Raw genomic sequence first — 27,102 nt, forward strand, 5'->3', positions numbered from 1 at the left:
CAAATAAAACAAGATAAGAAAAAAATCAGTGCTATAATAAAGCTCACTTCAAGATCCTTGAAGATCTGTGACCCCAGAGATCCAAGTCCTTTTAAGGCTGAAGAAGCCTTTACTTTGAGGAATTGGGGCGGAGGTAGGAGGGTACACAACCTCAGTCAAACTAAACTGAACTAAACAGAACTAAAGAGAAAATGCCTAGGGCATATAACTATTAATGGAATGCCAATGTTTGGAATTCTTACTTCTCAGTGTAATCACATAAATAAAATCACAAACACCCACCTTTGATGCTGGTTTATTCATTAAACTTAAATGCAGGGACTTCCTGGTGGCGCAGTGAATAGGACTCCGCACTCCCAATGCAGGGGGCCCAGGTTTAACCCCTGATCAGGGAACTAGATCCCACACACATGCTGCAACTAAAAGTTCGTGTGCCACAACTAATGAGCCCACCTGCCACAACTAAGACCCCAAGCAACCAAATAAATAAATAATTTAAAAAAATAAACTAAATGCAGAAGTTCTGCTTATACCTAAAATGTAAAAACTGACAGAATAAAGCCTAGTCAATAATGATACAAATAAAAGCTGGAAAGCGCATTAACAATGACAGAGTCAGATAAAATCACAACTTTTCTTGAACGCATCACAGAGCTGAGATCGTAGGGCAACCAAACAGGTCTGAAATCTCCCCACAACCCCACTCCATATGCATACAGCCAGGAGGGTCTCACCTGTAGCAGAGAATAAGAGGAAGGCAAGCAGGCAGGAAAAAAAATCAGCTAAACTTTTAGCACTAACGTATAAACCCCCTGAGAGATCCAGACACAAGGGGAGTTCACACTCACTGCGTGGGCCTTTTCCACAGACCTCCACCAGATGCTCCCGGGAAAGACGGGAGCAGGCCAGGGGACTAGGGAGCCTCCTTCAAGGGTGCAGTATGGAGAAGATCAGCTACTACAGCTGGAAAGGCAAGTAACCCTGAAGCCCTCTAGGGCACAGGTAAACACCCACTGTATGTATGGAAATAAAAGAAGAAAAAAACACTAGAAAGAAGAAAAAACACTAAAACTTTTATCCTCGGGGGTGGGGCAGGAAATAGTCCTGAGTGCAGTATCATCTACCAATAAAGCTATGGAAGGGTCCAGGCACTACAGCACAAGACCTGCAATAGATACATACCATGAGGGGAGGGAGAGAAATACTGAGAAAACCTCATGCCCAAGGACCAGCAACAGTGGGCCTACTTAAGACAATGGCTGAACTTGGAAAACACAGAATCCCTTCTGTACCCATCACCAGCCTGACAAGCACTGAGTAATAAGCAATAGCAGTCTTCTACTTGGGGAGGAGCAAGAGTATGGAGAGTGACCCCCTTCTGAGGCACAGCTGCACAGGCAAGGTTGAAAACTGAGCACGGAACAGCAACACTGAGAAAAAAAACCTTCCAGCAATCCAGCCCCCACCCTAAGCACAAGGTAACAGTACAGAAATCTGAAGCTGGTGGTGGTAACCATAGCAGTAACAAAACCAAACCCCAGCTCAACTTTTGACTGGATTGACTTAACACTGTGACAGAAGAGGCATGCCCATTTCCAGGCATAAATAGTATGTACTTTAGTCTCAACTGTTCAAACAAAATATCTAGCAGTCAATAAAATATTCTGAGATATACAAAGAAGCAAGAAAAAGAACCTATTGTCAAGAGAGAAGCAAAACCAGAGTCAGAGGTGCCACTGGCAAACCATGAGTATATGCACATACACGCAGAAGAGAGAAGATTCAGAGTGGCAAGAGAGAAGAGAGAAGCAAGCACAAGCCCCTCTACCCTGTCTCAGATCCTGACAGAAAATCAGCCATGAAAAAACTATTTTTTTAGTATATTATAAAGTCAATACGTTAAAATATTAAAACCACAATTAAAATTGCGAATACTATGATTCTCATCAAGCTACTGAATAACTCATCGTTAGACATGGAAAAAATTATCTGCTAATAAATTTTCACAGTTTTTTAAAAACATGCATATTTCTTTTTTTTTTTTTAATTTATTTATTTTATTTTTGGCTGTGTTGGGTCCCTGCCGCCTCACGGGCCCTCTCTAGCTGCAGAGAGCAGGGGCTACCCCCCGCTATGGTGCGCAGGCCTCCCACTGCTCCCGCCTCAGCACACAGGGCTCTAGGCACGCAGGCTTCAGTAGTTGTGGCACGTGGGCTCTAGAGCGCAGGCTCAGTAGTTGTGGCACACGGGCTCAGCTGCTCCACAGCATGTGGGATCTCCCTGGACCAGGGCTCAAACCCGTGTCCCCTGCACTGGCAGGTGGACCCTCAAACACTGTGCCACCAGGAAAGCCCCCCAAGCATATTGTTTTTTAATCAAAGATTTAAATGATAGCAGATGAAATAACTAAAAAAATAAAAACAAAACAAAAAAACTTACCTTGTAGCAGCAGCAAAATGTCTGTTGGGCACCAGAACGTACACAGAACAAGGATAAAGAGACGTCTGAGAAGCCATCTTGGAAAGACTACGCCTTTGCTGATGTATCAAGACTTGAAAGAAAAAAAACATGTAAAATATTAATATTAATCACTACATACATAGTTTTTACATTCTCAGTGTTTTCTAAAACAAAAATATTCAATATTTGTGAGTTAACCACAATCTTTAAAAAGTGTAAAAATGGAAACTATACTTCTTGAAACTAAAGTCAAGTAAACATATCTAATTGAAGAATTCTGTCCTAATTTATTTATTTATTTATTTATTTTTGCGGTACGCGGGCCTCTCACTGCCATGGCCTCTCCCGCTGCGGAGTACAGGCTCCGGACGCGCAGGCTCAGTGGCCGTGGCCCACGGGCGCAGCCGCTTCGCGTTATGTGGGATCTTCCCGGACCGGGGCACGAACCCGCGTCCCCTGCATTGGCAGGCGGACTCTCAACCACTGTGCCACCAGGGAAGCCCTGTCCTAATTTATTTTTGACTTAGTCTAGTTCAGGCTCAACAAAGTATGTTAGCTCTATTATTATAGATTACAAATACGTATCCTGAATTTTTCATTTAAATTTTAGTCTTCTTTTTTTTTTCTTGTATAGATAATACATTCAAGTTGCCCAAGGTACTTCTGAAGGATAAGAAAGTGGAGGGTACTGTCTTACCAGAGGTCAAGACTTGTTATAAAGCTATGGTAATTAAGACACTTTGGTATTGGCACAAGAAAAATAGACTAATGAAACAATAAACAGCCCAGCAACAAGCCCATGTACATATGGATACTGAAATATGACAGAGATGTTATTGCAAATCACTGTGCAAAGAATTCAATAAGTGGTGCTAAGACAAGTGATTATCAACAGGGAAAAGAGTGTATTTAGATCCCTATTTCACACCACACACACAAACACACACACACACACACACACACACACATATGCAATCAATCAAATCTAGATGGGCTAAGGACTTACATGGGAATGGCAAAACTTAAAGGATTTCAGAATATAGGAAAATATCTTTATGACCTCTGAGAAGGGAACAATTTCACAAACAAAATCCAAAAGCACTAACCGAAAAGTGACTACATTAGTGTTAAGAACACCTGTTTATCAAAAGATACTTTAAAGAAAGTGAAAAGACAAGCCAAAAACTGGGAGATTATAACAGTAACATACATACTGGACTAAGGATTAATACCCAGAATATATAAGATCAACCCAATTGAAAAATAAACAAAAGAGATGAATAGACTTCTAACTGAAAATGAAATACAAATGATGCATAAACATATAAAAAATGTACAGTCTTGGGCTTCCCTGGTGGCACAGTGGTTGAGAGTCCGCCTGCCGGTGCAGGGGACATGGGTTTGTGCCCCGGTCCGGGAAGATCCCACATGCTGCGGAGCGGCTGGGCCCGTGAGCCATGGCCACTGAGCCTGTGCTTCCGAGCCTGTGCTCCATAACGGGAGAGGCCACAACAGTGAGAGGCCCGCATACCGAAAAAAAAAAAAAGTACAGTCTCGTTAGTGATCAGGTAAATGTTAATTTCAACCACAGTAACATTTTACGTAACATTTTACGGTGCTACTTAAAGAGTGGTCTGTGAGCCTGTTACAGCCTATCTGTTACCAAATTAAAATTAACCCAGCATGTAAATCAAACACATCACTAAGTAAGTATATTATTTAGTGCAGCTGACAAAATTTTTTTCCACAAGACTTTCTCAATGAAGGAAGTGCTTTGATCTTATTTTGGACAGGTAACAGTTTGTAGATGAGATAATTTAAGTAGCATTGTTTTACACGTAGCAAATTGGCAAAACTTTTTTAAAAGTCCTGTATAGCTGAAAGTATCACATAAGGATAAATTTTACACATAGCAGTTAAGAGTATGAATTGGAATACCATTTTGGAAAACAATATGGCATTACCCAAAGAGGATGGGCATGCACACCTCAATGATTGCAGCAATTCTACTCCTGGGCATGTACTCTAGAGGAACTCCTGCACACGTGTACTAAGAGACATGCACAAGAATGATCATCACATCGTTGAAATGGCAAAACTGAAGAAAAGAACCCAAGTGTGTATCTACAGTAGGATGAATAAATAATTTGTGGTATATTCCTATAATGGAAAGCTACAGGACTGTAAAAATGAATAAACTATATGCCATATATATAGATGGATCTTTCAAACATAATTTGAGCAAAAATGTCACTGGCAAAAGAATTCATTTGGTATTATTTCAATTCAAAAACATGCATAAGTAATCAATATTGTATTTAGGAGTATGTGTATGTGTGTGTGTGTGTGTGTGTGTGTGTGTGCGTGTGTGTGTGCGCATGTGTTAAAACTATACAGAAGGGGACTCCCCTGGTGGCACAGTGGTTAAGAATCCTCCTGCCAACACAGGGACATGGGTTCGAGCCCTGGTCTGGGAAGATCCCACATGCTGTGGAGCAACTAAGCCCATGCACCACAACTATTGAGCCCACGCACAACTACTGAGCCCACGCACCACAACTACTGAAGCCCATGCACCTAGAGCCCATGCTCTGCAACAAGAAAGCCACCACAATGAGAAGCCCATGCACCGCAACAAAGAGTAGCCCCCGCTCACCACAACTAGAGAAAGCCTGCGCACAGCAACGAAGACCCAATGCAGCCAAAAAAAAAAAAAAAAACTATACAGAAAAACAATGGAGTGATAAAATAGAAATTCAGGAAAAGTGCCTTACCTCTGGGGAAGAAACAGATCAAGTAAGACAAAAGCACTTAGGCCTTTGAAGGTATTGATAATGTTCTTTATTTTTTTAAGCTTACTAGTAAGTATCCAGAATTTTAAGTTATTATTCTTTATATGTTATAAATATCTTTTGTATGTAGAAATACGAGGAAAATGTTTTTATTTAACGGTTACAAAAGAATATACAAAAGTAAAGTCTTCCTCCAACCCCTAAAACCCAGCTTCCCTCCCACGTTAGTAATTTCTTATGCATCTCTCTAGAAATATTATTTCCCTACTCTTTTATTAAATGGTAGCACACTCTACTCACTGTTCTATACCTTTATTTTTCATGTAAAGGTATTAGAGCCCATTTTCACACATATATTAGATATAGATGTACACACATTATTTATAAGAGATGTGTATATATAATCTCATGTATGCCTTTCACAAAGGTACGTTTATACATATGTATTACAGCAATAATTTCATATCAGTTCATAAAGACTTCATCTCTTCAGAGCTGCAAAAGTACCACACTGTGTGGTTGTATCATAATCAGTGACGAGCCATTAGTTCATTTATAATATTTTGCTATTATAAACAGTGCTGCAGTGAATGACCTTGTACAAACATCATTTTGCACACATACAAGTATATTCATAGGATAAATTCAAGAAGGGAATTTGCTGGGTCAAAGGATATGAACGTTTGTAATTTTGATAAATACTGCTCTCTACAATAACAGTGCCATATGCATTTCAACCAGCAATGAAAAGGTTGCCTGTTTCCATACACTCATACCAACATAGTATGTTACCAAACACATTGATATTCGTCAACCTAGTAGATGAAAGATGGTATGCAGAGTTGTTTTAATTTAAATTTCCTTATGAATTAGGCTGAATATGTTTTCATGTTTGGTCATCTATATTTTCTCTTCTGTTTAATTGGGCTTAAACTCAATTTTGTTTTCTTTTTTTTTTTTTTTTTTTTTGGCTGTGCCATGTGGTTTGCAGGACGTCAGTTCCCCGACCAGGGACTGAACCTGGGCCATGGCAGTGAAAGCCCAGAATCCTAACCACTAGGCAACCAGGGAACTCTCTAAACTCAACTTTTTAAATTAGTGCTCTACAACTAGATTTTCATGTAAAATTACTGTTAAAATCTAATATCTTAAAATCCACTCATTATATAGACCAATAGCATGTAAGCTGTAAGACTTGTCTACACATCAAATGAATTCATTTCATGAGTTAAGCTTCCAAGTGCAGGGCACTGCGCACGCAGAAGAGCTACCGAGTCCTCACTGTGGTCTACAGGCCCTATGTGAGCCGGCCCCTGCCTGTCACTCCATATCACTCTCTTACTTGCTCACTATGAACCTTCTTTCAGATCCTTGAATCCCTAGAGTCCCTCAAGTTAATTCCTCACTCAGGGCCTTTACAGTTAATGTTACATCTGACAGGGATGCACCAGCTCCGTATCTTCCCCTGGTCTACTCCTTATCATCAGCTCAAACGTCATCAAAACCACATGCCTAACAACTCAATTTCATCTCTAATTCTAATCTTCCAAAACAAAGTTGAAGTACAAGAAAACCACCAAGACTGTGAATTCTGTGAACATATGGGTCCGACATTTGGGACAGTATAGGAAACCTGTTTATTACTGCGGCACAAAAGCCACAACTGGGGCTTTAATGGCTAGGAAAAAGAAGAGAAATAGACTAATGAGATCCAGTTCCTGACCTCCAGAGTCTCAAATTTAGTGGCTATGCTGGTATGCAACAGTCTAAGAGGAGATTCTCCACATTTTGAAAGAAGCCAGCTACGTTGAAAAATCACATATGGTAAATGAAGGAAGAGCAATTATCCACTCAAGATTTGGAAAACACTTCCAAAAAATAATTCTAATTGTACTAAACAAGAACCCCACAACCCTGGCAGGATACTTAAAATAATAATTCTCTTGAATACATCAATTGCAACCTGCTATAAAATACTCAACCACTACTTTTAGAATCCCCAGTCATGACAAGCAGAAATTAAAATTTTCAACAGAAATCAAACTGCTACAGACTAAGAAAAAATAAACTACAAAAATACCACTACTTAAATAGAACTGCTAGGCCATGATATCTGTATTTTCAATCCTTCTGTAGTCAATTTATCTATCTGTAGTATTTTATTATATTCCTTTAATATATTTCTTCTCCTCTCGCTCTTAGCAAATAACCTCACTCGCTACTTCAGAGAAAACAGAAGCCCTCAGAACTTCCTCCACTACTTAGGAACGTAAATGAATCTGCACTCATTCTCAAAAGTTATCCTCACCCCTACCCCGTGGCAATGAGATGGAAATAACTCCATCTCCTTTGCTAGCTGATTCTCTTAAACGTGATACTGAAAGGTTAGAGTTCCCCAGGGCTTCTCAACCTAACTCTATAATCCTCACTTTCCCCAGGAGATCTTATCTATGTAGTCTTTGCCTTCCCACCATAAGCACTGTAGTCCAGGCCACCATCATCTACTACATGGAATGCTGCAACAGACTCCAAACTATTCTTCTACTCTTGGCCCTTTCCATTTCTTTTCCACCTACTAGTAAGAGGGATGATTTAAAAACGAAATCTCGTCATACCCTTACAACACTTGGATGGCTTCACCTTGCTCTCTGAATAAAGTAAATTCTTAAAAAGGTCCTCCATGAGCTGCTTCTAACCTATTTAGCGGGCTTCATCTAACACCATTCTCTCTCATGCTTGCCACACTTCAAATACACTGGCATCCTTTCAGTTTCTTGAACACACCGTGGTTTTTACAACCTTCAGATTTTCAAATTAGTGCAGATGGAGATCTGTGACATTCTCCCCTACTACTTCCCACTCCCCCGTCCAATAGCTAATTCGTAACTATCCAATGATCTTTCAGGGACTCTGCTTAAGCTACTCCTTCAGAAAAGACTTCCCTGAAGACTCAGAATAGATTAAGGTCTCTCATATACACTCTTATAACAACCTGTACTTTTCCTTCACAGCACTCAGGACAACTGTAATTAAAAAAGTAATTATACAATGAATGACCGCTCTTCAATAGATGATAAGTACCATGCATAGCCAAGGAGTGTATATAACTTGTTCACTATTCTGTTCCTAACACAAAACACAGTGTTTGGCAAATGAAGACATGATAAACATCTATTGAATGAAAGAAGGAAATGTCAACTAATGAGAGCAAAAACTGGATTCAAATTACTTTAATATTCATTACAACACATGGAAGAGGGGTGGCATTTTGTTGAAGATCCATGTATTCATTCACTCATTTATTTATTAAACAACGATTATGCCAACGAAACATGTGCTAGCACTGCTTTAAGTATTTAGTGAACAAAACAAATAAAATCCCTGTCCTCACGGAGCTTACATCCTACTGGGGATGGACAATACTAACAAACATAAAATGGTACTGGTAAGAGGAAACCCACTGGGTAAAAGGAATTGAGAATCAAGGGGAAAGTGGGTTGCAGCTTTAAATAGGAAGGTTAAGGTAGGCCCTTTTAAAAAGGTGACATTTGGGGCTTCCCTGGTGGCGCAGTGGTTGAGAGTCTGCCTGCCGATGCAGGAGACACGGGTTCGTGCCCCGGTCTGGGAAGATCCCACATGCCGCGGAGCAGCTGGGCCCGTGAGCCATGGCCGCTGAGCCTGCGCATCCGGAGCCTGTGCGAGACCACAACAGTGAGAGGCCCGCATACCGCAAAAGAAAAAAAAAAAAAAAAGTGACATTTGAGCAAAGGCTTGAAAGAAATGAGAAAGTCGGTCATGCAAATATCTAGAGAAAGTGTTCCAGGCCCACTCCACTTGGGAGAAAAAGTCCTCCCAACAAAAGAATGTTCTTGGTGTGTTTCAGAAACAAAAAAGCCAATGTGCTACAGCACAGTGAGTGAGAAGGAGGGCAGCTGGAGAAGAAGTCAGAGTGGTAAGCTGGGTGAATGGAGGTGGAAGAAGGTAGGCACAAAATGATATGGAAGACCCTAGGCCAGTGCTGTCCAATGGAAGTATAACATAAGCCACATGCATAACTTTAAATTTTCTAATAGCCACATTAAAAAAAAGGTGAAACAGAAATCAGGGAAATTAATTAATAATAAAAATTAACATATTTTATTACAGCTAATACCCCCAAATATATCATTCCAACGTGTTATCAATGTAAAAAAATTGAGATATTTTACTTTTTCTGGTACTAAGTCCTCAAAATCTAATGTGTATTTAATACACTCAGGTTGGATTAGCCACATTTGAAGTGCTCAACTGTGGATAACAAAATGGACAGCACAGCTGTAGGCCATTCTAAGGACTTTAGATTTAGAAAAATGGGGAGGTTTTGCAGAGTTTTGAGCATAGGAGTAACATGATTTGATTTAAGTTCTTAAAGGACCAGACTACTTGTTGAGAGTACACTGTAGAGAAATCTAGGTGAGGGATGGTAGTGGCTTGGAAGGTAGTTGCAGTGAAGTAGTGAGAAGAAGTCAGATTCTGGATTTATTTTGAGGGGAAAGCAGAAAGGATTTGTCAACCATTTAATGTGATGTGTGAGAAAAAGAGGGGGAGTCAAAGATATTCTGAGGTTCTGGTCTGAGCAATTGAAAGGATGCAGTAACCATCAAATGAGATGGGGAAGACTCCAGGCGATGGCCATCAGTTTGATTTTAGACAAGTGTTAGGTTGCTGATTAGATATACAAGTGGAGATCTAGAATAGAGAGATGAGTCTAAGAATCTAAAGTTCAGGAGAGAGGTCCTGATTGTAGATAATTTTGAGAACCATTAAGATACAGACAATAGTCAAAGCCACAAAACTTGGATGAGATCACTAAAAGAGTGAATTTAGATACAACAGACATGAGGATGAAGGATGGAATCCTTGCTTCTGAGACATTCCAAGGTAAGAAATTGGGAAGAAGAGGAGGAACCAGCAAAGTAATGTGAGAAGTGACAAGTGAGATAAAAAGAAAATTAAGAGAGTGAGACATCCTGAGAGCCATGAGAAGAAAATGTGGCAAGGAGAGAATGATAACCTTTGATTCTCCTTTTGGTTCCTTTAGTTTGTCTAACATAATGTTATTTCTGTCATACATGAAGATAGTGCCATTAATCTCTTTTCAGTAAAGATATACTTTTTAGTTTGCTCACTTAGCAGTTATCAAGGTCTGTTGTGATCTCTTGTCACCCCTATCTTTTAAGCAACAACTATCCCAAATAGGGAATGCTGGTCTTTACAATGAGCTTTCCTGTTACGAAGCTCAAAGAGAAGACTATGATGCTGTTAAAAAAAAAAAAAATCAATTAATCACTGGTCTAGGAGTTAAGCTTCAGTCTTCCTCTGCCATTTAGTTATATGAACTTGGCGACATACTTAAGAGAATCAGTTTCTTCCTCTGCAAAATGGGGGTGTTCCTGGCTGCTGCCTCCACCCAAAAATCCACCATAGTTAAATAACAATACGTATCACTGTACTTCAAAAACACAAAATAAAAAAATTTTAAGTACTGTACCCAAAAAGGGTTGTCATCCTAGCCAACAAATTAGACCTTATTAACTGCTGAGAAGGGTTGCTAGCAAGAAATATCACAGAACTAGCCTCCAAATGATAAATGTTAATCCAAACTGGACAACATCTGGAAGTTTAAGAATTGGAACTGCCTGCAACGATGTGCTCCGAAAGCACCAAGTATTCTAAGTTTATGGTTGTAAGCCACTAAAATATACCACCTTTTCCATTCCAGATCTCTCTTCACGTATCAAACTCCTTTCCCCCCGCAGCCCACATCCCCAGCATCGGAGACAGAGCCAAGTCTCTGCCTCGGTCCCTACGGGTGGCTGGAAGGGCGTCAATGTATACCCCTTCCCACTCCCGTCCTAGGGTGGACAGCTCCAGAAAGGAGTGAAACCTCTGATAAGGTCGTTTTTAAGCAGCAACGACCCTCTAGAGAACTTAAGCGTCCAGAAAGAGTAGAGGCTTATCGAGCCCCCAGTGCAGACCCGCACCTAGGAGAGTCCGGCTTGCACTGTGCAGCCACAGAAGACCCGGCGCCAGAGCTATTTTCCCCGCAAGCCCAGACGACCCCTCGCTTTACCTCTACCGAGGAACCTTACGGCCGCCGCCATGTTGACCATTCCGGATTGTGTTGACGAAATTGGTCCCACGCTTCAACTTGGAAAGAATTTACAAAGCGTTCCTATCCGGAAACGGCGGAGGGGGAAGGGATTCGAAGGAGCAAGAGGAAAGGAGGTGGGACCAAAGTAAGCCCTAGAGCTGGCGCGGGGGGGCGCGCCGCGCGGGTGCCCCGTGGCTCTGTTCCCGTTAGTCCTGCGTGCTGTGTAGAGCCCAGTGTTTCCTGGTTCCGGTTCGACAGTTCAACCATCTTCAGGGAAACGTGCCCTTCCTGGAAAGTACGGTCCTGTTGGCGATGTTCCAACTATTTTATTCCTTTTTATTTTTTTCTTTTTGATTCTGCAAGTGTACTCAGAACGATCATTTTAAATTGTGAGAGTACCCAGGAGAGCATGAAAAACAGAAAATCTGAATAATCTCACCAGCTTCCACCGCCACGTTTCCAGCCTCGTAAAGACTTTTAAAAATTAACCAGGCTGTCCACTACCACCCAAGGGGCGTGTCCCACTCACTAACAAACTCTTTTGAACTCATCGCAAGATCAGCGTGGTTTTCAGTTAATCTGAACATTAAGCAGTTCTACATTTTCCCGCTGCTGACAAACTGTGCCATTAGGATCAACTGAATAATAAAACTTGACAAATTTATATAACACTTCTAGTTTTAAAATGGCAGATCTAAGACCTACGCACAGGTTATTCTGACCGGGGGGGGGGGAGTCAGTATCCTTTCCATTACGTCACAACTGTCAGTGTAGTTTATCTAAAACAAATATGATCACGAATTATATCACTTCCCAGTTTAATATAAAACCCTCGCGTGTCTACCTCGAGCTCGCTTCTGGCCTCCGCCTACCTCCCTGGCCTCAACCCTCTGCCCGCAGCCCACCCCCATTCAACCCCATTCACACACACGGTTTCTCACCTCCAGGCCTTTGTTCACTCTGTCCCCTCTGGAACGTCCTGTACCGTATCACCTCGGTAACTTTTTTTTTTTAATTTTTTAAATTTAAGACTTCAACTCAGGGTTTATTCACTAATGAAGCCTCCCTCTTCCTTTCCCAGGCTGATTTATGGCCACCTCTTCCCGGTTTTGTACAAGGCTTACACCTGTTTTTGTTTATCTGTTTGTTTTATACAATTTTATTGAGTTATAATTCACATACCATACAATTCACCAGTCTAAATTGTACAATTCAATGGGTTTTAGTATATTTATAGAGTTGTGTGACCATCACCACGTTATCTGTTTTTCTCAACTAATCATCTGAGCTCTTGGGAACAGAAATCATGTCTTACTCATTTTTGTAAACTCAGCACATACTACCTGCCTGGCACATAGGAGGCTCTCAACAAATATTTGTTGAATAAGTGAATGTTATATGCACACATGAATTATTGACTCGATTAGAATGGCAAGCTTGCAAATTTGCTTCTATGAAGCTGCCCATAGGACTGGATCAAAGTAGGATTTTCATAAATGCTTTATTTTGTATTTGTATACTGTACTTATCTACATGAAGTATAAGATTTCTAATTTATTTGCCTGCCTTGCCAACACCTAAGCAGTTACTTCAAAAGTTCCACACCCATTTATGGCTGTTATACAAAAAAAAATTAGAAAAAACTGAATCTACCTTTATAACTTTCTTTCCTGTCTCCCTCCTTACCCTTCCTCCCTTCCTTTCACAAATACATGAGTGCCTGCCATGTGTCAAGCAGTGTGCTTGGCTATGCACAGATATGGTGAATAAAAGAGCCGTTGCTCTCATGATACTTAAAAATGAATTTCATGTAAGGGTAAATGCCAGAATTAGAGCAACTTCACTTAATTTATCTCAGACAAAAACCAAACATCCGGATTAGAGATTCTGGTCCTTAGACTCTACATCCCTTCCTTTTCGTAGTTGGGATCAGTTGGCCCCCATGTGTGTGCTTCTTTATGTCTCCTGTTATAATAAGAGAATTTAAACATCCGATATTAGGATTTAGAGTAACATTTAATGTGCTTGTAGTAGTAGCTTTATTGAAGCAATGTCCTGTAGAGGTGCAGCTTACCTGATTGTCCACTTTGGGCACCAGAACTTGATAGCATTAGTCAGGTGGGGTCCAGAGTCCAGTTATCTATATATAATAATATATAAAGAGGTTATTTAGCTTGAGACTTGTAAAAACCATGAAAATGCACACTCTGAGATGGGAACTCCAAGGCTCTAAATATTTAACACACAATGAGGTTCTCATTCAAGAGAAGCAATAGAGCGTTTTAGTTAAACAGCGGTGGTCTGGAGCAAAACTTCCCAGGTTTGAATCCCAGTATCATCACTTATTAGTTGTGTGACTTGGGGCAAGTTACTATACCTTTCTGGGCCTTAGTTTCCTCACCTGTGAGATAATTTACTGAGGTACTCACTACCATACCTGGCACAGAGTAAACACTCATTAAATGTTAAATGTTGTCATTACTAAGGAACCAGGGAGAGCTCTTAACCAGAGAGGTAAAATGAATACGCTGTTCTACTAACCTTTCTTCCAATATCTGCTTAATTCTTAATATGGTACATGCTATTCTTGTTCCTATATGTGCTAGGATGTCACCTTCTTTATATGAGAACTCATTAGTATTTTCAGAAAGTCTTTAGGCTGTGCTTACGTACTTCTTCAAAGTTCACTTTAAAGCAACTTTTCCCAATTGATTTCTAGGAAGGTTTTTACTCTCCAGGAGCCTTGGCATCATGCCAGCTGCCTGCTTGGCTAATTTCCTTGGGAAAAGTTTCTCAATATTTGCCCAACCTTATAGTTCTCTTGATCTGTGTTCTCTCCTTTCTCAGCTGTCTTCCAATTGAGCTGGAAACTCCTTTGCAAGAAGAGTCTCTTCCCATTTGTAGTTCAAGTTGAAAATGAGTACTCTGGACAAAAAACGGAACTCTGTGACATTTCCTACTTCATTAGTGTGCAACAGAATCACCCAGAAGGCTTGTTAAAACTCAGATTGCTGTGCTCTACCCCCCAGAGTTTCTGATCCAGTGGGCCTGGGGCAGGGCTCATTAATTTGCACTTATAATAGGTTCCTGGGTGATGCTTATATACTAGTCTAGAGACCACACTTTAAAATCCACTTCCTATGTAATATCACAAAACGTTTACATCCATACCTATCATTAACTTGGGGAGGAGTCGTTTTATTTAACAATTTTATACTCGATATAATATAAGCAATAAAAGCATGAATTTCCCCATGGGGTATGTCTCTATGACCAGACTCTACCCACTCTTATCTTCTCCTTTATACAGAAACTGCTATTCCACATCTGGATTTCAGCTCCAAAACTGTCCAGCTGTCAGCTGGGAGAATTTTCAATGTCTGCCTGTCTACCTATCTGGATTTTAAGTATTACCATCCTAGGTTCCCTTCCCTCCTTGTGCTTACTTTATACTCAGATTATTGTTTTAATAAAGAAATCACCATCTAGAATAATAATTTCTTAGAAGATTGAAAGTTTGGTGAAGAATTGAAACTCATTTTGTCTTGTCCTTTCCATATATGGGAGTTTCTCTGTCCAACAACTCCTAGGAGATTGTTTTAATTCCAGATTGAATTAGGAGGTTTAGAACTGTCCAGTGGAATGCTGGTAAATGTTTGACAACCAGGCTTCCAGTACAAAAGACACAAATTTATAGTATTTGTCAATCTCCATGGTGTAAACATTCCCAGAATAGATGATTTCAAGCTGTCATACATCAAATCAACCAACTCACAAAATTCTGACAACATAGCACTTGGTTCTCACATGACTACAGCACTACTGGAAGTTTCTTAGTAAAAGCCTTTGGTTACTTTTAGAAGGCCTACACTAAACCAATTCATCCTAGAGCCACACTTCTCAAACTTTAATGTGAATACAAATCATCTGAGAATCTTATTAATATGTAGATTCTAATTTAGTAGGTCTGAGGTAGAGCCTGAGATTCTGATTTCTTGTCAGAAATCTGTTGGCTCCTAAGTGATACTGAGGCTGCTAGTCCGTGGACCACACTTTGAGTAGCAAGGCCCTAGAACACATCCTGAAGCAAAATTCATATTTCCATCGTTAGTCCCAAAGCAGAACCTTATGAATAGGTCTCTTCCTAATACAGAGTATAAACTTAAGTGGATTCCCAAATTTCTAGGTGTAAACTCCATGACCTCCATCACTCAGTGGAGATACTAGAAATATCACTAACTTCCTGCCCTGCCTACATCTGCTGCTGTTGGAAACTTTCCTCTCCCACATAAATAAAATTCTACAAGCCCCAGCTATTTGGATCAGCGGAAACCATCTGACTCAAGGAAAATCTGTTCATACTGTAGCCAGTGATCTGGCTTGAAAAGAGAAGCTGGGCCAGTCATCCTTCTCACAGAACTGGAATTGGGAAAATGAAGGGCTGAAACATTTAGGTGGGAGAACTCAAGCTGTAAGGTCATGGCATAGATTCAAGGCTAGAGAAGCCTTGAAAGGCAAGCTGGGGTTATTAGCAAGCAGAAATGATGCCTGAGTAGAGTCACATGAAGCCAGTCAGTTTCAAGAATAGAATGGAGTGAGGATGCCTTGGAAAGCAGAAATACCATGAAGAAGAAAGAGAGCCACCCGCCTCTGAGAGGAAGATAGCAAATGCTGCCTCAGTTCCTATTTCCGTCAAGCCTGCAGTATCACTGTTCCTCTCCCTGCCTTCTTGTGAGATCCATATCTACCATATGTATCCCTACAACAACTCCTGTTTTCTTGAGCTATCACCAGTGAATGTCTTTATTTTCTAAACCAACAAAGACCTAATTAAAATCATGGGACTCTAGTTATTCTAGTGAAGATGCATGAATTGGCAGCTCTCTGCCAGAATTAGTAGCAAAGCCTTAATCATGGAATCTCAGAGATTGAAAAGTTAGATGTATAAACCCTCTATATGATACTCAAATTTCTGGTTACAGATGAAGGAACAGAGGCACTGAGAAGTTCAGTAACTTGCCCAATTAGTGCATAGTTGAGTTGGGATTTGAATCCAGGATGCCTGACTCCAGAGTCTATGTTTGTAACCAGCAGTATACATGTATCACACACATATTTCTTGCCGGACATTGTGCTAAGCATGTAGTAGCTTGCTTAATTAAAGATAAAGAAACTGAGGCTCCGAAAAGTTAGTGAGTTGCCCAAGGCCACACAAGTAGTGTTCGAGCCTAACAACCCAGTCAGTGCATTTGACCATCACTCCCGCCCCCTCCTGCTTCACTGCCACCCTGAAACTCTGGTGTTTATACATACATACACCTATGACTCAATTTTTTTTTTTTTTTCAGTACGCGGGCCTCTCACTGTTGTGGCCTCTCCCGTTGCGGAGCACAGGCTCTGGACGCGCAGGCTCAGTGGTCATGGCTCACGGGCCCAGCCGCTCCACGGCATATGGGATCCTCCCGGACCGGGGCACGAACCCGCGTCCCCTGCATCGGCAGGCGGATTCTCAACCACTGCGCCACCAGGGAAGCCCTGACTCAATATTTCTCATGCCAATGTTTTACATTAGAAAATGGCCAGGTAATATCAGAGTGTGTGGAAGAAAGTAAATAACATGTAAGCACCTATACATTATTTTTTTTCTTCAAAGCCAAGGGTGGAAATCACAAGCACCAAAAAAACACTAATTGGAGTTAGTTTTTTTTTTAATCTCTAATGCACGCAGAGGTAAAACTTGTTTGAAATATTTATCTAAAACATGGCAATGCATTTTTTTAATGTTATAAATCTGAGAAGAGTAACAATAGCAACAAAGCAATTCTCAGGAAGAGGTTTTATTTTTATAGAAGAGTCTGCAAACTCATGAGAGGAAGCAGTAAGGATTAAAAGGATGTGACTCTCGTCCTCCCTTCTGTGCTGTGTGGCTTTATTGTTTTGTTGACTTAGAAGTGAACTTGACATTTTGTTGTTGCACTCCTTTCAGGTCCTTTCTTTGAAATTAGGTCAGACAGAGGCTGAGTTCCTTTCCAAGGTCTGATTAGGGACTAATAAGGGGTTAAGAATCTTCGTATTAAGATTAAGTAATTATTTCTTTGTTTTTTTTATCTGAAAAATATTGAATCAAATACTCCAGTATTCACCCATGTATAGCAGCATCTCATCTTGGTCTAAATTATTTTATTCGTCTAACGGTTTTGCTGTTGTTGCTACTGGGTTAGCCTTTTTCTTCTTCCCATGGTTATCAGGTGGAAGAGGTAGAACAGTGGTGGTGTTGGAGGGAATAGGGGATGGCATGGGAAGAAAAGAGGCTCAGAGTGGAGTGGGCTTTAACAATCAAGAAGCCAGAGGTTCAGTTCAGGTTTTCGTGGCATGGCCAACCCCAGCAAGCTGTGTCCCCACCCAGTGCCTCAGTTTTTCCATCTGAAAATAGGAATGACAACATTTTTGTGGCATTTGATTCTCCACTGCAGTTCCTCAGCTTCAGTGACACCTTGTGAATGTACGCTAAATAACTATGGATAATTGATAAGGGTTAATTTTTAATGGATAAATAATAGATGCTTTTCTGGCTCCTCTGGGACAGATGACAGAGCTCTAACCCAAGCAAAAAACAAAAACAAAACCACAACAGGTCAAAGGGATATGCGGGGACCCAAGGGGTGGGAGTAATTAGCATTTCTGACCCATCAGGGAAAATAGATTGTACTTAGAAAAATAAATAGATTTCTCCAAAAATCAAAGGAAAATAATAATGGCTGGGCATAGAGATAAGAATGGAAATTTTATACTGAATAAAATTTCTTTTCAACTGTCATAATTTAGGTTCTAAAATATGTACTGGTAATTGCTTATCTTTCATTAGTTTGAACCATTATAACTGGCAGAAAACATGTGATTCTTCAAGAAGATACAAGAATGCATCGCTCTCCTGAACCCTCTCCGGGGGAGGGCTACAGAAGATTAGGGAGAGTAAGACACCCTAGTGCTCAAGGCTCCACTATAGGAAAAGGCCCAACCCCTTCCATGGCTGACCGTGAGGGTTGGGATTTCTGCAGGGTTACCACAATTCACCATTTACACAGCACACATAACGGATTCAGGAAGTAGTGGCTATGTTACGGGAGGGTTCCACTTAACCCAAGTGGTGTGCACCCTAAGATCCAGACACGTGTTGGACGGACAAAGGACCTGCAGTGTGTTTTGCATGGCTCTGAGGAGCAGTTCATCCTAAGGGAGGTGAGAGCATCTGAAGGGCACAGGACCAGTGTGAAGGGAAGGCAATTCTGGATGTGTTCTTCAGGGCCCTGTTCCTACATGCTGCCTTCCAAGGATGAGCGTTAGAATCTGGGCAGGGAGGCAAAAGAAAAATGTATAAAAGACATTGCACTGAGACCTCTGGGGGACCTGTGAGCACAGAACTTCTTGTCTATGGGAACCAGGTAACAGGGAGGACATCAGAGAAACTCTTCAATGCCATGTGCATTGACACACTCAGGACAGCTTTGATGGCTTTGGCGCCTTTCTTACAGACAGTAACCAAAAGCAGCAGAAGAGGACAAAAAGCGCTGATGCCAGGCAGTAGCAAATGTGTTTGGGAACACCCAGCGAGAAGCTCCCTTGTTACGATCCTTACATCCATCCAGAACTTGGGAGAGCTTGCGAGCATTTTAGGGTGAAATATAGAACCAATAATTATTGGCCATGTCCTAAAGGCAGAGAAATACTGAAATTCTAGTTCACCCTCAGTCTGGAAAACACCAGCTGCGTGCAGAAAATGCTCTGAGAGTAAGACAAGCAAGTATGATTATATTTTTTTACAATAAGGTTGCACAATTATTTACTAGGTTTCATTTAATGTTTAATTCTCCTAAATTTTCTTTGGCCAAAGATTAGCAGGGTTTTTTCCCTTGTACCTTTCTATAAAGTATATAATAAAATTTACAAAATAAAATATGACACACTGGACCATATATCTTAACTTACTATTAACTGAATTAATATGAAATCCTGGTCTAATTTCCTAAATCTTATCAAGTTACCTATGACTATTTATCATATCTCTTATTCTATGAGAATTAAGTATCCTTCATAGTCTACAGTAAGAAAGCATTATCACAATTCATGGCAAAATCTGAATAAATTATGCTCACTGGCTAATCCTCCTTTGTCATTTATGTTGCCTCTTTCAAATAATTTAGTAGATTAGAAGGAAGCTTTATTTTTACAAAACTGTTCTTATCATGTTGCCAAAAATCCACCTGCTACAAAAATGCTTCAATGTCTTATACTCATTTTTTCCTGACATTGTTTCTCCTTGCTATAATCTGCTAATTATTGATAATTTCTTATTTTAAAAGAATACTGTACTGGTTATACTCTATTTGCTACCAACTATATCCTTTCTTTATTCTGTCCACCCCGCTAAGTGTATCCTTGGTGACCGACTGTTTTATTTTTTTATTTTTTTATTTTTTTGTTTTTGTGTTCCGCGGGCCTCTCACTGTTGTGGCCTCTCCTGTTGCGGAGCGCAGGCTCCGGACGCGCAGGCTCAGCGGCCATGGCTCACGGGCCCAGCCGCTCCGCGGCATGTGGGATCTTCCCGGACCGGGGCACGAACCCGTGTCCCGTGCATCGGCAGGCGGACTCTCAACCACTGCGCCACCAGGGAAGCCCTCTATTATTATTAATAATGTTAAAATGAATATTTTCATCCATAGATTTTGCTAAGTATTTTTATTATTAAAAAAAATTAGAGTTCTAGAAAAACAATTACTATACCAGAGAATAGGAACTATTTAAAGCATACATCTCAACTTTTTAAAAGTGGTAACATTTTATTTTTTGTGACAAAATTATTCTATTAAATCCAAATGAGGCAGAGGGTGTAAATTAAGAAGGGGCATTGAAAAGGAAATGAAGACATAAACAGATAGTTGAATAAAAGCAGAAATAGAATTTGGAAACTAAGGAAATAATAACTAACCCTTATATAATACTTCATGGCTGGCCCTGTTCTAGGTGCTTTACATATAAAAGCATTTTATTCTATGACAGCCTATGAGTTGAGTACTAGTATATTATGCCCATTTTGTAGGTAAGGAGATTGAGGCATAGAGTGGTATTTAAAAACATACCCAAAGTCACAAAGCTAGTAAGTAAAGGGGGTGGCAACTGAACACAAGGTTTGGCTCCAGGCTATACTCTCAGCTATTATACTGTACTGCCATTGCAAGCACGTGTCAAATGTCTAATATGCATAATGCATTGTATGAGACATAACCAGAAAACTAAGAGCATTTTGCTCACAAGAAATACGTATAACGTTATACAAGGGAGAAACCTACTGCTAACTCACTATGGGAACAAATAAGAGAAAAAGACTAAGCCCAGGTGGGGAGAATCCCAGGTTTGGAATGAAAGTAGAACTTTCATTATTAACTTGAAGAATGTGTAGGTGTGGAAACTGATACGGTGGTAAAAAATACTCAAAGGAGGCTGAATTTTAGGTAAATTGGTCATTAACAGCTGTCATCATTAAGTAATAAGCTTTGGGAAAATTAGCTTCAGATTAATGTATTTCAGTTAACCAAGTTTAGGCAACTGTTTTTGTTTTTGTTTGTTTAGATGGATTGGTTTCATATGAAAGCCTCCTTGAGCACTTACCGTGAAAACAAGTGAGAGTCTGAGGGTGAGATGGATATTAGTGGATCTCTGCCCTAGGGCTGTGGGTCAGCATCTCCAGAAGTGCTGGTTAAAATACACAATAGGCCCCACCCCTTTCAAATTCAATAGGTCTAGCATGTGACAGGAGAATTTCCATTGTTCACAAGTTCCTAGGTGATGAGATACTGCTGCTGCCTGTAGGGGAAAACACTAGAAAGCCACTGCCCTAGAGGAATCTCAAACTAACTGGAAAGAAGGTTGGTATTTGGGAGGATTTCACTGCTGAGTTTGCAATGGAAGGTCAACAGGGGATTCTGGGTGGGGTTTGGCATTGCCAGGAGCAGAGACTGTCAGAGAGAATTCTGGGAAAGGAAGTGGCTTAGGAGGTTTGGAAACCAGGGAAGACTTGTGGGAGACCCACCAGAAAGAGCAGTTCTGGCCTGCTAAACTGAGTTGGTTTATCACTGTAATCCTTGGGGATTGAGGATTTTAATAAAGATGGGAGAAACTGTAATAATTTCATCACAAAACTCCTTTGACACTAATGAAAGTGAGTGATATCTGCCACATTCCATTAAAAATGAGAATAGAACTTAATAATGTAGCAGTACTAAAAAGCAATTATTTCTAAATGATTTTTTCCCAGACAAAAGTCTACAAGTGGGCTGCATCTTTGGTACAGGGGGATTTCTATTAGACATTCTGTATTAGAAACTCAAGATAAATTTTTAATGCTGTAACAATATTTTTTAAAAAGCACTTCAATTTTTTCTTCGCTTCTGGTCGTAACTAATTGCCTAGGAGGGGAATACAGTTGATTTTTCTCGGCAGATTTTGACATTTAAAATAATTCATAAGCCCAAAGGGTAGGAATTTTCATTACTAAGGTTTACTTTTAGTAAATCAAATCACTGTTTTGTATAATGTTATCCAGCAGGATTTGTTCCATATTAAGAATCAAAAGAATATTGTAAGTGGGTATTAATAATATCTCAAATATATTTAAATTTTAGTAAGGAATTAAAGTCAGCACAATAATAATACACATTTATCAGTGATTATACTGAGACATAACACTGGCAAATATTTCAGAGGCGGATAAAGCTAAGAAAAAGAGTTTGGAATAGAAAAAAAACAAAAACAAATCATTTAAAGAACCTTTGTGTTTCCAAATAGAACTATGAAACAATAGGGATTTTGTATCTATTAGTCGAAAGCTGTAATTCAACATTGGTGTCAGCCAACCACCTGTGTTAGTGCTTAGACTGGGATAGGTACCAGGCATAACTGGCACCCACCAAGAGTGGACTGTGCTCTAAGAGTTGCATGCCACAAAGAAAAACTTTCTATTTCCACAACAGTTTGTAAATGCAACTGTGAATGCCTAATTCACATGAACAATAGACGGAAAGGAAAATGCTGTTCAGAACACGAAAGATCTAGAGAGGTAAATATCCAAAGCCAAAGAAATTTAATAAAAATTCATATGAACATCAAAGGAAGTAGGGGAAAAAACTCATTTGTGCATACAAACAAGTTTCCCTCTATAGCTACTAGCTTAGTCCCAAAAAACTACAGGAAAAGACTCAATACAAATGTAATAAGGGAAAAAAAGAAAGGAAAATAGATTTAGTAAAAACTGACCTACTGCCAAAACCTTAATTTTCCCTTTCTTTTTTCAAAGTGTATCCATCAATACCATTTTTTTTAGTAAGAACAATTCCAACTCAATTTTAAAATGTGAAATTCAATAAAATATAGCAAAGAAATCTCAGTATTTCAGATCCATTTTAACTTTGTTCATTCTATCCCTCTCTCTCTCTCTTCCCAGGCATAGAACACAGAGAAATTATTTTTTGGCACTGGAGAAGACATGAGTTTGTATATTTAAAGACTGTAAAGACTTGCTAATGATGACCATAACATTTCTTATAGATAAGTTATAACCAAGATGCTAAGCTGTACCTGCAGTAAGTAGCTATTTCTTATTTGGCTTACTCTTTCATCTTTTCCTGTCAAGCATTTACTACAGCAAATGACCCACTTATTTACTGCCATGGAAAAAGAAGCATTGCAGTACTACCTCTTTGTTCTGGGGAGACAACAGGGCTCAGGGGGCCAAACAGTAGTCTGGGGAGACAGAGTCAAGGAACTTTAACCTGTCTTTGCCATTTCTTACCTTCGGGATCTTAAGCAAAGCATTTATTCATCCATCCATTCATTCATTTAATAACTTTTAAAAAACTCAGGTAATAGCACCAGAAGAGTAGTCGTGAGGAAAACCTAATTAAATAATATCAAAGAGTTTTGTCTACATAAAATGCTTATTTAATAATTCTTTTAGAAATTGAAATACTAGATGCAAACCACTATATATAGAATGGATAAACAACAAGGTCCTACTATATAGCACAGGGAAATATATCCAATATCCTGTGATAAACCATAATGGAGGGACTTCCCTGGTGGCGCAGTGGTTAAGAATCCACCTGCCAATGCACAGGACACAGGTTCGAGCCCTGGTCCTGGAAGATTCCACGTGCCGTGGAGTAACAAAGCCTGTGCGCCACAACTACTGAGCCTGTGCTCTAGAGCCCGCAAGCCACAACTACTGAAGCCCGGGTGGCTAGAGCCTGTGCTCCGCAACAAGAGAAGCCACCACGATGAGAAGCCTGTGCACCGCAATGAAGAGTAGCCCCAGCTCGCCACAACTAGAGAAAGCCCTTGCGCAACAACGAAGACCCAACGCAGCCAAAAATAAATAAATTTATTTAAAAAAAAGAAAGTAAATGGGCTTCCCTGGTGGCGCAGTGGTTGAGAGTCCGCCTGCCGATGCACGGGACACGGGTTCGTGCCCCGGTCCGCGAAGATCCCACATGCCGCGGAGCGGCTGGGCCCGTGAGCCATGGCCGCTGAGCCTGCGCGTCCGGAGCCTGTGCTCCGCAACAGGAGAGGCCACAACAGTGAGAGGCCCGCGTACAACAATAAATAAATAAATAAATAAAATTAAAAAAATAAAGAATTTTTTTTTTCAGCCTGAGAATCATACCCATTGCCTGAAATGTCTGGATGTCTGGATTACTTTTATAACAAAAGTAATATAATAATTCTAAGGTGTGTAAAGTAAAAATGGAAGGCTCTCTCCAGTAATCCCACTCCCTAGGAATAACCACTGTTAGCATGTTTATTCATCCAGCACTTTTTTTTCCTATGCACTAAATTATAGTAGGTGACCCAAGAGAGTAGAAATTTCCAAAGTACTGGGAAATTTGAGAGTTAAACCTCCTCTATAATTGGTGAAAGCCCAAGAGAATCTTGTTACCCAAAGACTGCAAACACTGTGTGCCTCTCCCAGTTGATCAGTGAGTTTCCTTCTCACTCTAGTGTTTAAGTAGCAGGGTACAGGAACATATGTCTCTCTCCAACCCCTCCACAGTCCTATTGATGTCCATAAAAGTAAGAGTTGAAAACTTCAAAACAATCACAGTATCAAAATTTTGTCTTCACTCTTCACAGGGCTTTAGCTTGTCCTGTTAATGATTGCTAGACTTGAACTTCATGATACCACATATTGGATATTTCCAGCAAGGAGGCCTTTAGTATATCCCCTTTCCCAGTTTATACTCTCATTTGGATCTGAGAGACCCTCATAATTCTGGCCAAACATGCATGTGAAAAACAGGCTAATGTTTATTCCTTCAATGAGTTTTTTTGAACACCTGCTTTAGGTCAGTGAATATTTAAGAAGGAATACCCTGAGAGGATATCAAGGCCAAACTTCTTGTTTTATAGGTAAAAAATTGAGGTCCAAGAGGTGAAGAGATTCTTCCAAAATTACACTTCTGGCTGGTTAAGCAGTCAACTCAGGACCTGGGTCTGTACCCAGATTAGGGTACTATAGCAGGGAAAGAAGCTTCCAGGAGACATTAACTCCCAAAGAAAGCAAAATGAAATTTGAAAAAAACAGATAAAATTTTAAGATAAATATACAAAATACAACATGATTAGTTGCTTAACAATCCTTTATGACTTCCAAGAAATTACTACTGAGAGCAGAAAAACAAAGCAATGTACAAGAGACATCAAAGGCAAGATTAACAAATTAGTCTTCTTTCTGAGTAAAACATTCTATATGCCCCATGTGAACTGCTCATAAGATGTTTTCAATCAAAAGACTTTCCAGCAGCCAGAACAAAACCCAGTATTAAATTCTAGGAGTATATGCAGAGCCTGTTGCATTTTTTAAGCATGATGGATCAGGCTCTTTTCTCAATTATATGAAAAACGGATGCCGATATATTTCTGTTCTAATGCTTTCTTTGCTTTATGCCACATCTTAGTCTGCAAATGTATAATCATAGAAATAAAAGTATAATAGAAATAAGAGCTGATAGAGATTTTAATCCACATCTTGAATGACCTTACTGAATTTACTTACCTGATTTTGATATTGTTATACTCCCTGAGTGACACACATCCAATTCACAAACACTCAGGATGTAAACATAGGCTGTTAGACAACCATCTTTTTTTTTTTTTTTTAATATGGTGCCTTTGTTGCCACTCCTCTTCTTTTCTTTTTAGTTTATTTATTTATTTATGTATTTATTTATTGGCTGCATTGGGTCTTCATTGATGCACGCGGGCTTTGTCTAGTTGCGGCCAGCGGGCTTCTCATTGCGGTGGTTTCCCTTTCTTGCACAGCACAGGATCTAGGTGCGCAGGTTTCAGTACTTTTGGCTCACAGGCTCAGTAGTTGTGGCACATGGGCTTAGTTGCTCCACGGCATGTGGGATCTTCCCAGATGAGGGCTCGAACCCGTGTCTCCTACGTTGGCAGGTGGATTCTTAACCACTGCGCCACCAGGGAAGTCCCAGACAACTATCTTAAAAATAAATTTTTGGAAAGAAATTTTTTTGTTAGTTGGGAGCTGGTCTTACATGAGACGTATGGAAAAGAAAGAGATTTTAAAAATGTGTTTATCATTGGCTGATTTGCAGTTTGCCTTTCAGAATGGCAAGCAGCTAAGTGCATGAGACTTATGTACTTATGAGACTTATAAGACTTAGTCTTATGTGACTTAGACATATACAAGACTACTGAAGACTTTTGAAGGTAATACATTTTAAGATCTTTCATATTTTCTTCACTTTTAGTCATTCCCATCTAATTCTTCTATTAGAAAACTCTCTCATATAAGGGGTTAATGTCCAAAATATCTAAAGAACTCGTACAACTCAACAGAGAAACAAACAACCTCTGATTAAAAAATGGGCAGGGGATCTGAATAGACATTTTTCCAAAGAAGACATATAGATGAACAACAGGTATATGAAAAGGTGCTCAACATCACTAATCATCAGGGAAATGCAAATCAAAGCCACTCTCATACTTGTTAGAATGTCTACTATCAAAAAGACAAGAAATGACAAGTGTTGGCGAGGATATGGAGAAAAAGGAACCCTTGTGCATGATTGATGGGAATGTAAGTTGGTGCAGCCACTGTGGGAAACAGTATGGAAGTTCCTCCAAAAAACTGAAAATAGGACTACTATATGATCCAGCAACTCCACCTCTGGGTATTTATTTGAAGGAAATAAAAATACAAACTCAAAAAGATATCTGCACCCATGTTCATTGCAGCATTATTTAGAGTAGTCAGGACATGGAAAGAATGTAAGTGTCCATAGATGGATAAATGGTTAAGGAAGATGTGAGAATATACATATACACAAAATGGAATACTATTACCCATAAAGAAAAAGGAAATCCAGCCATTTAGGACAACATTATGTTAAGTGAAATAAGTCAGAGAAAGACAAACACCATACGATCTCACTTATATGTGGAATCTAAGATGAAAAAATAAAAACCCCCAAATTCAGAGACACAAAGAACAGATTGGTTTCCAGAGGTGGGGAGTAAGGGGTGAGGCAAAATGGGTGAAGGTGGTCAAAATGTACAAATTTCCAGTTATAACATAAATAAGTCCTGGGTTTGTAATGTGTAATATGGTGACTATAGTTAATAATACTGTATTGTATATTTGAA

The 27,102-nt window shown here is 39.8% G+C and overlaps 1 protein-coding gene across 4 annotated transcripts in view; it reads right to left on the reverse strand.

Annotated features, from left to right (window-relative positions):
• MRPL1 (mitochondrial ribosomal protein L1) overlaps positions 1–27,102 on the reverse strand; it is an 89,543-nt gene that overhangs the window by 43,897 nt on the left and 18,544 nt on the right. Inside the window, exons 1-3 of one of the 4 annotated variants that reach the window (XM_029235453.1) lie at positions 25,490–26,053; positions 13,460–13,525; positions 2,440–2,551 (exon numbers count right to left, since the gene is read on the reverse strand). In XM_029235453.1, the coding sequence (XP_029091286.1) occupies positions 2,440–2,551; positions 13,460–13,496 (149 nt within the window). In that variant the 5' untranslated portion in view covers positions 13,497–13,525; positions 25,490–26,053. Of the gene's footprint in view, positions 1–2,439; positions 2,552–11,364; positions 12,684–13,459; positions 13,526–14,194; positions 14,215–25,489; positions 26,054–27,102 lie in introns of those variants that run through there. The other 3 variants (XM_029235455.1, XM_029235454.1, XM_029235452.1) reach the window with 3 other exon arrangements.

The sequence above is a fragment of the Monodon monoceros genome, unplaced genomic scaffold, assembly GCF_005190385.1.
Source record: "Monodon monoceros isolate NGI ecotype Baffin Bay Population unplaced genomic scaffold, NGI_Narwhal_1 Super_Scaffold_20, whole genome shotgun sequence".
NCBI classification, from domain to species: domain Eukaryota; kingdom Metazoa; phylum Chordata; class Mammalia; order Artiodactyla; family Monodontidae; genus Monodon; species Monodon monoceros.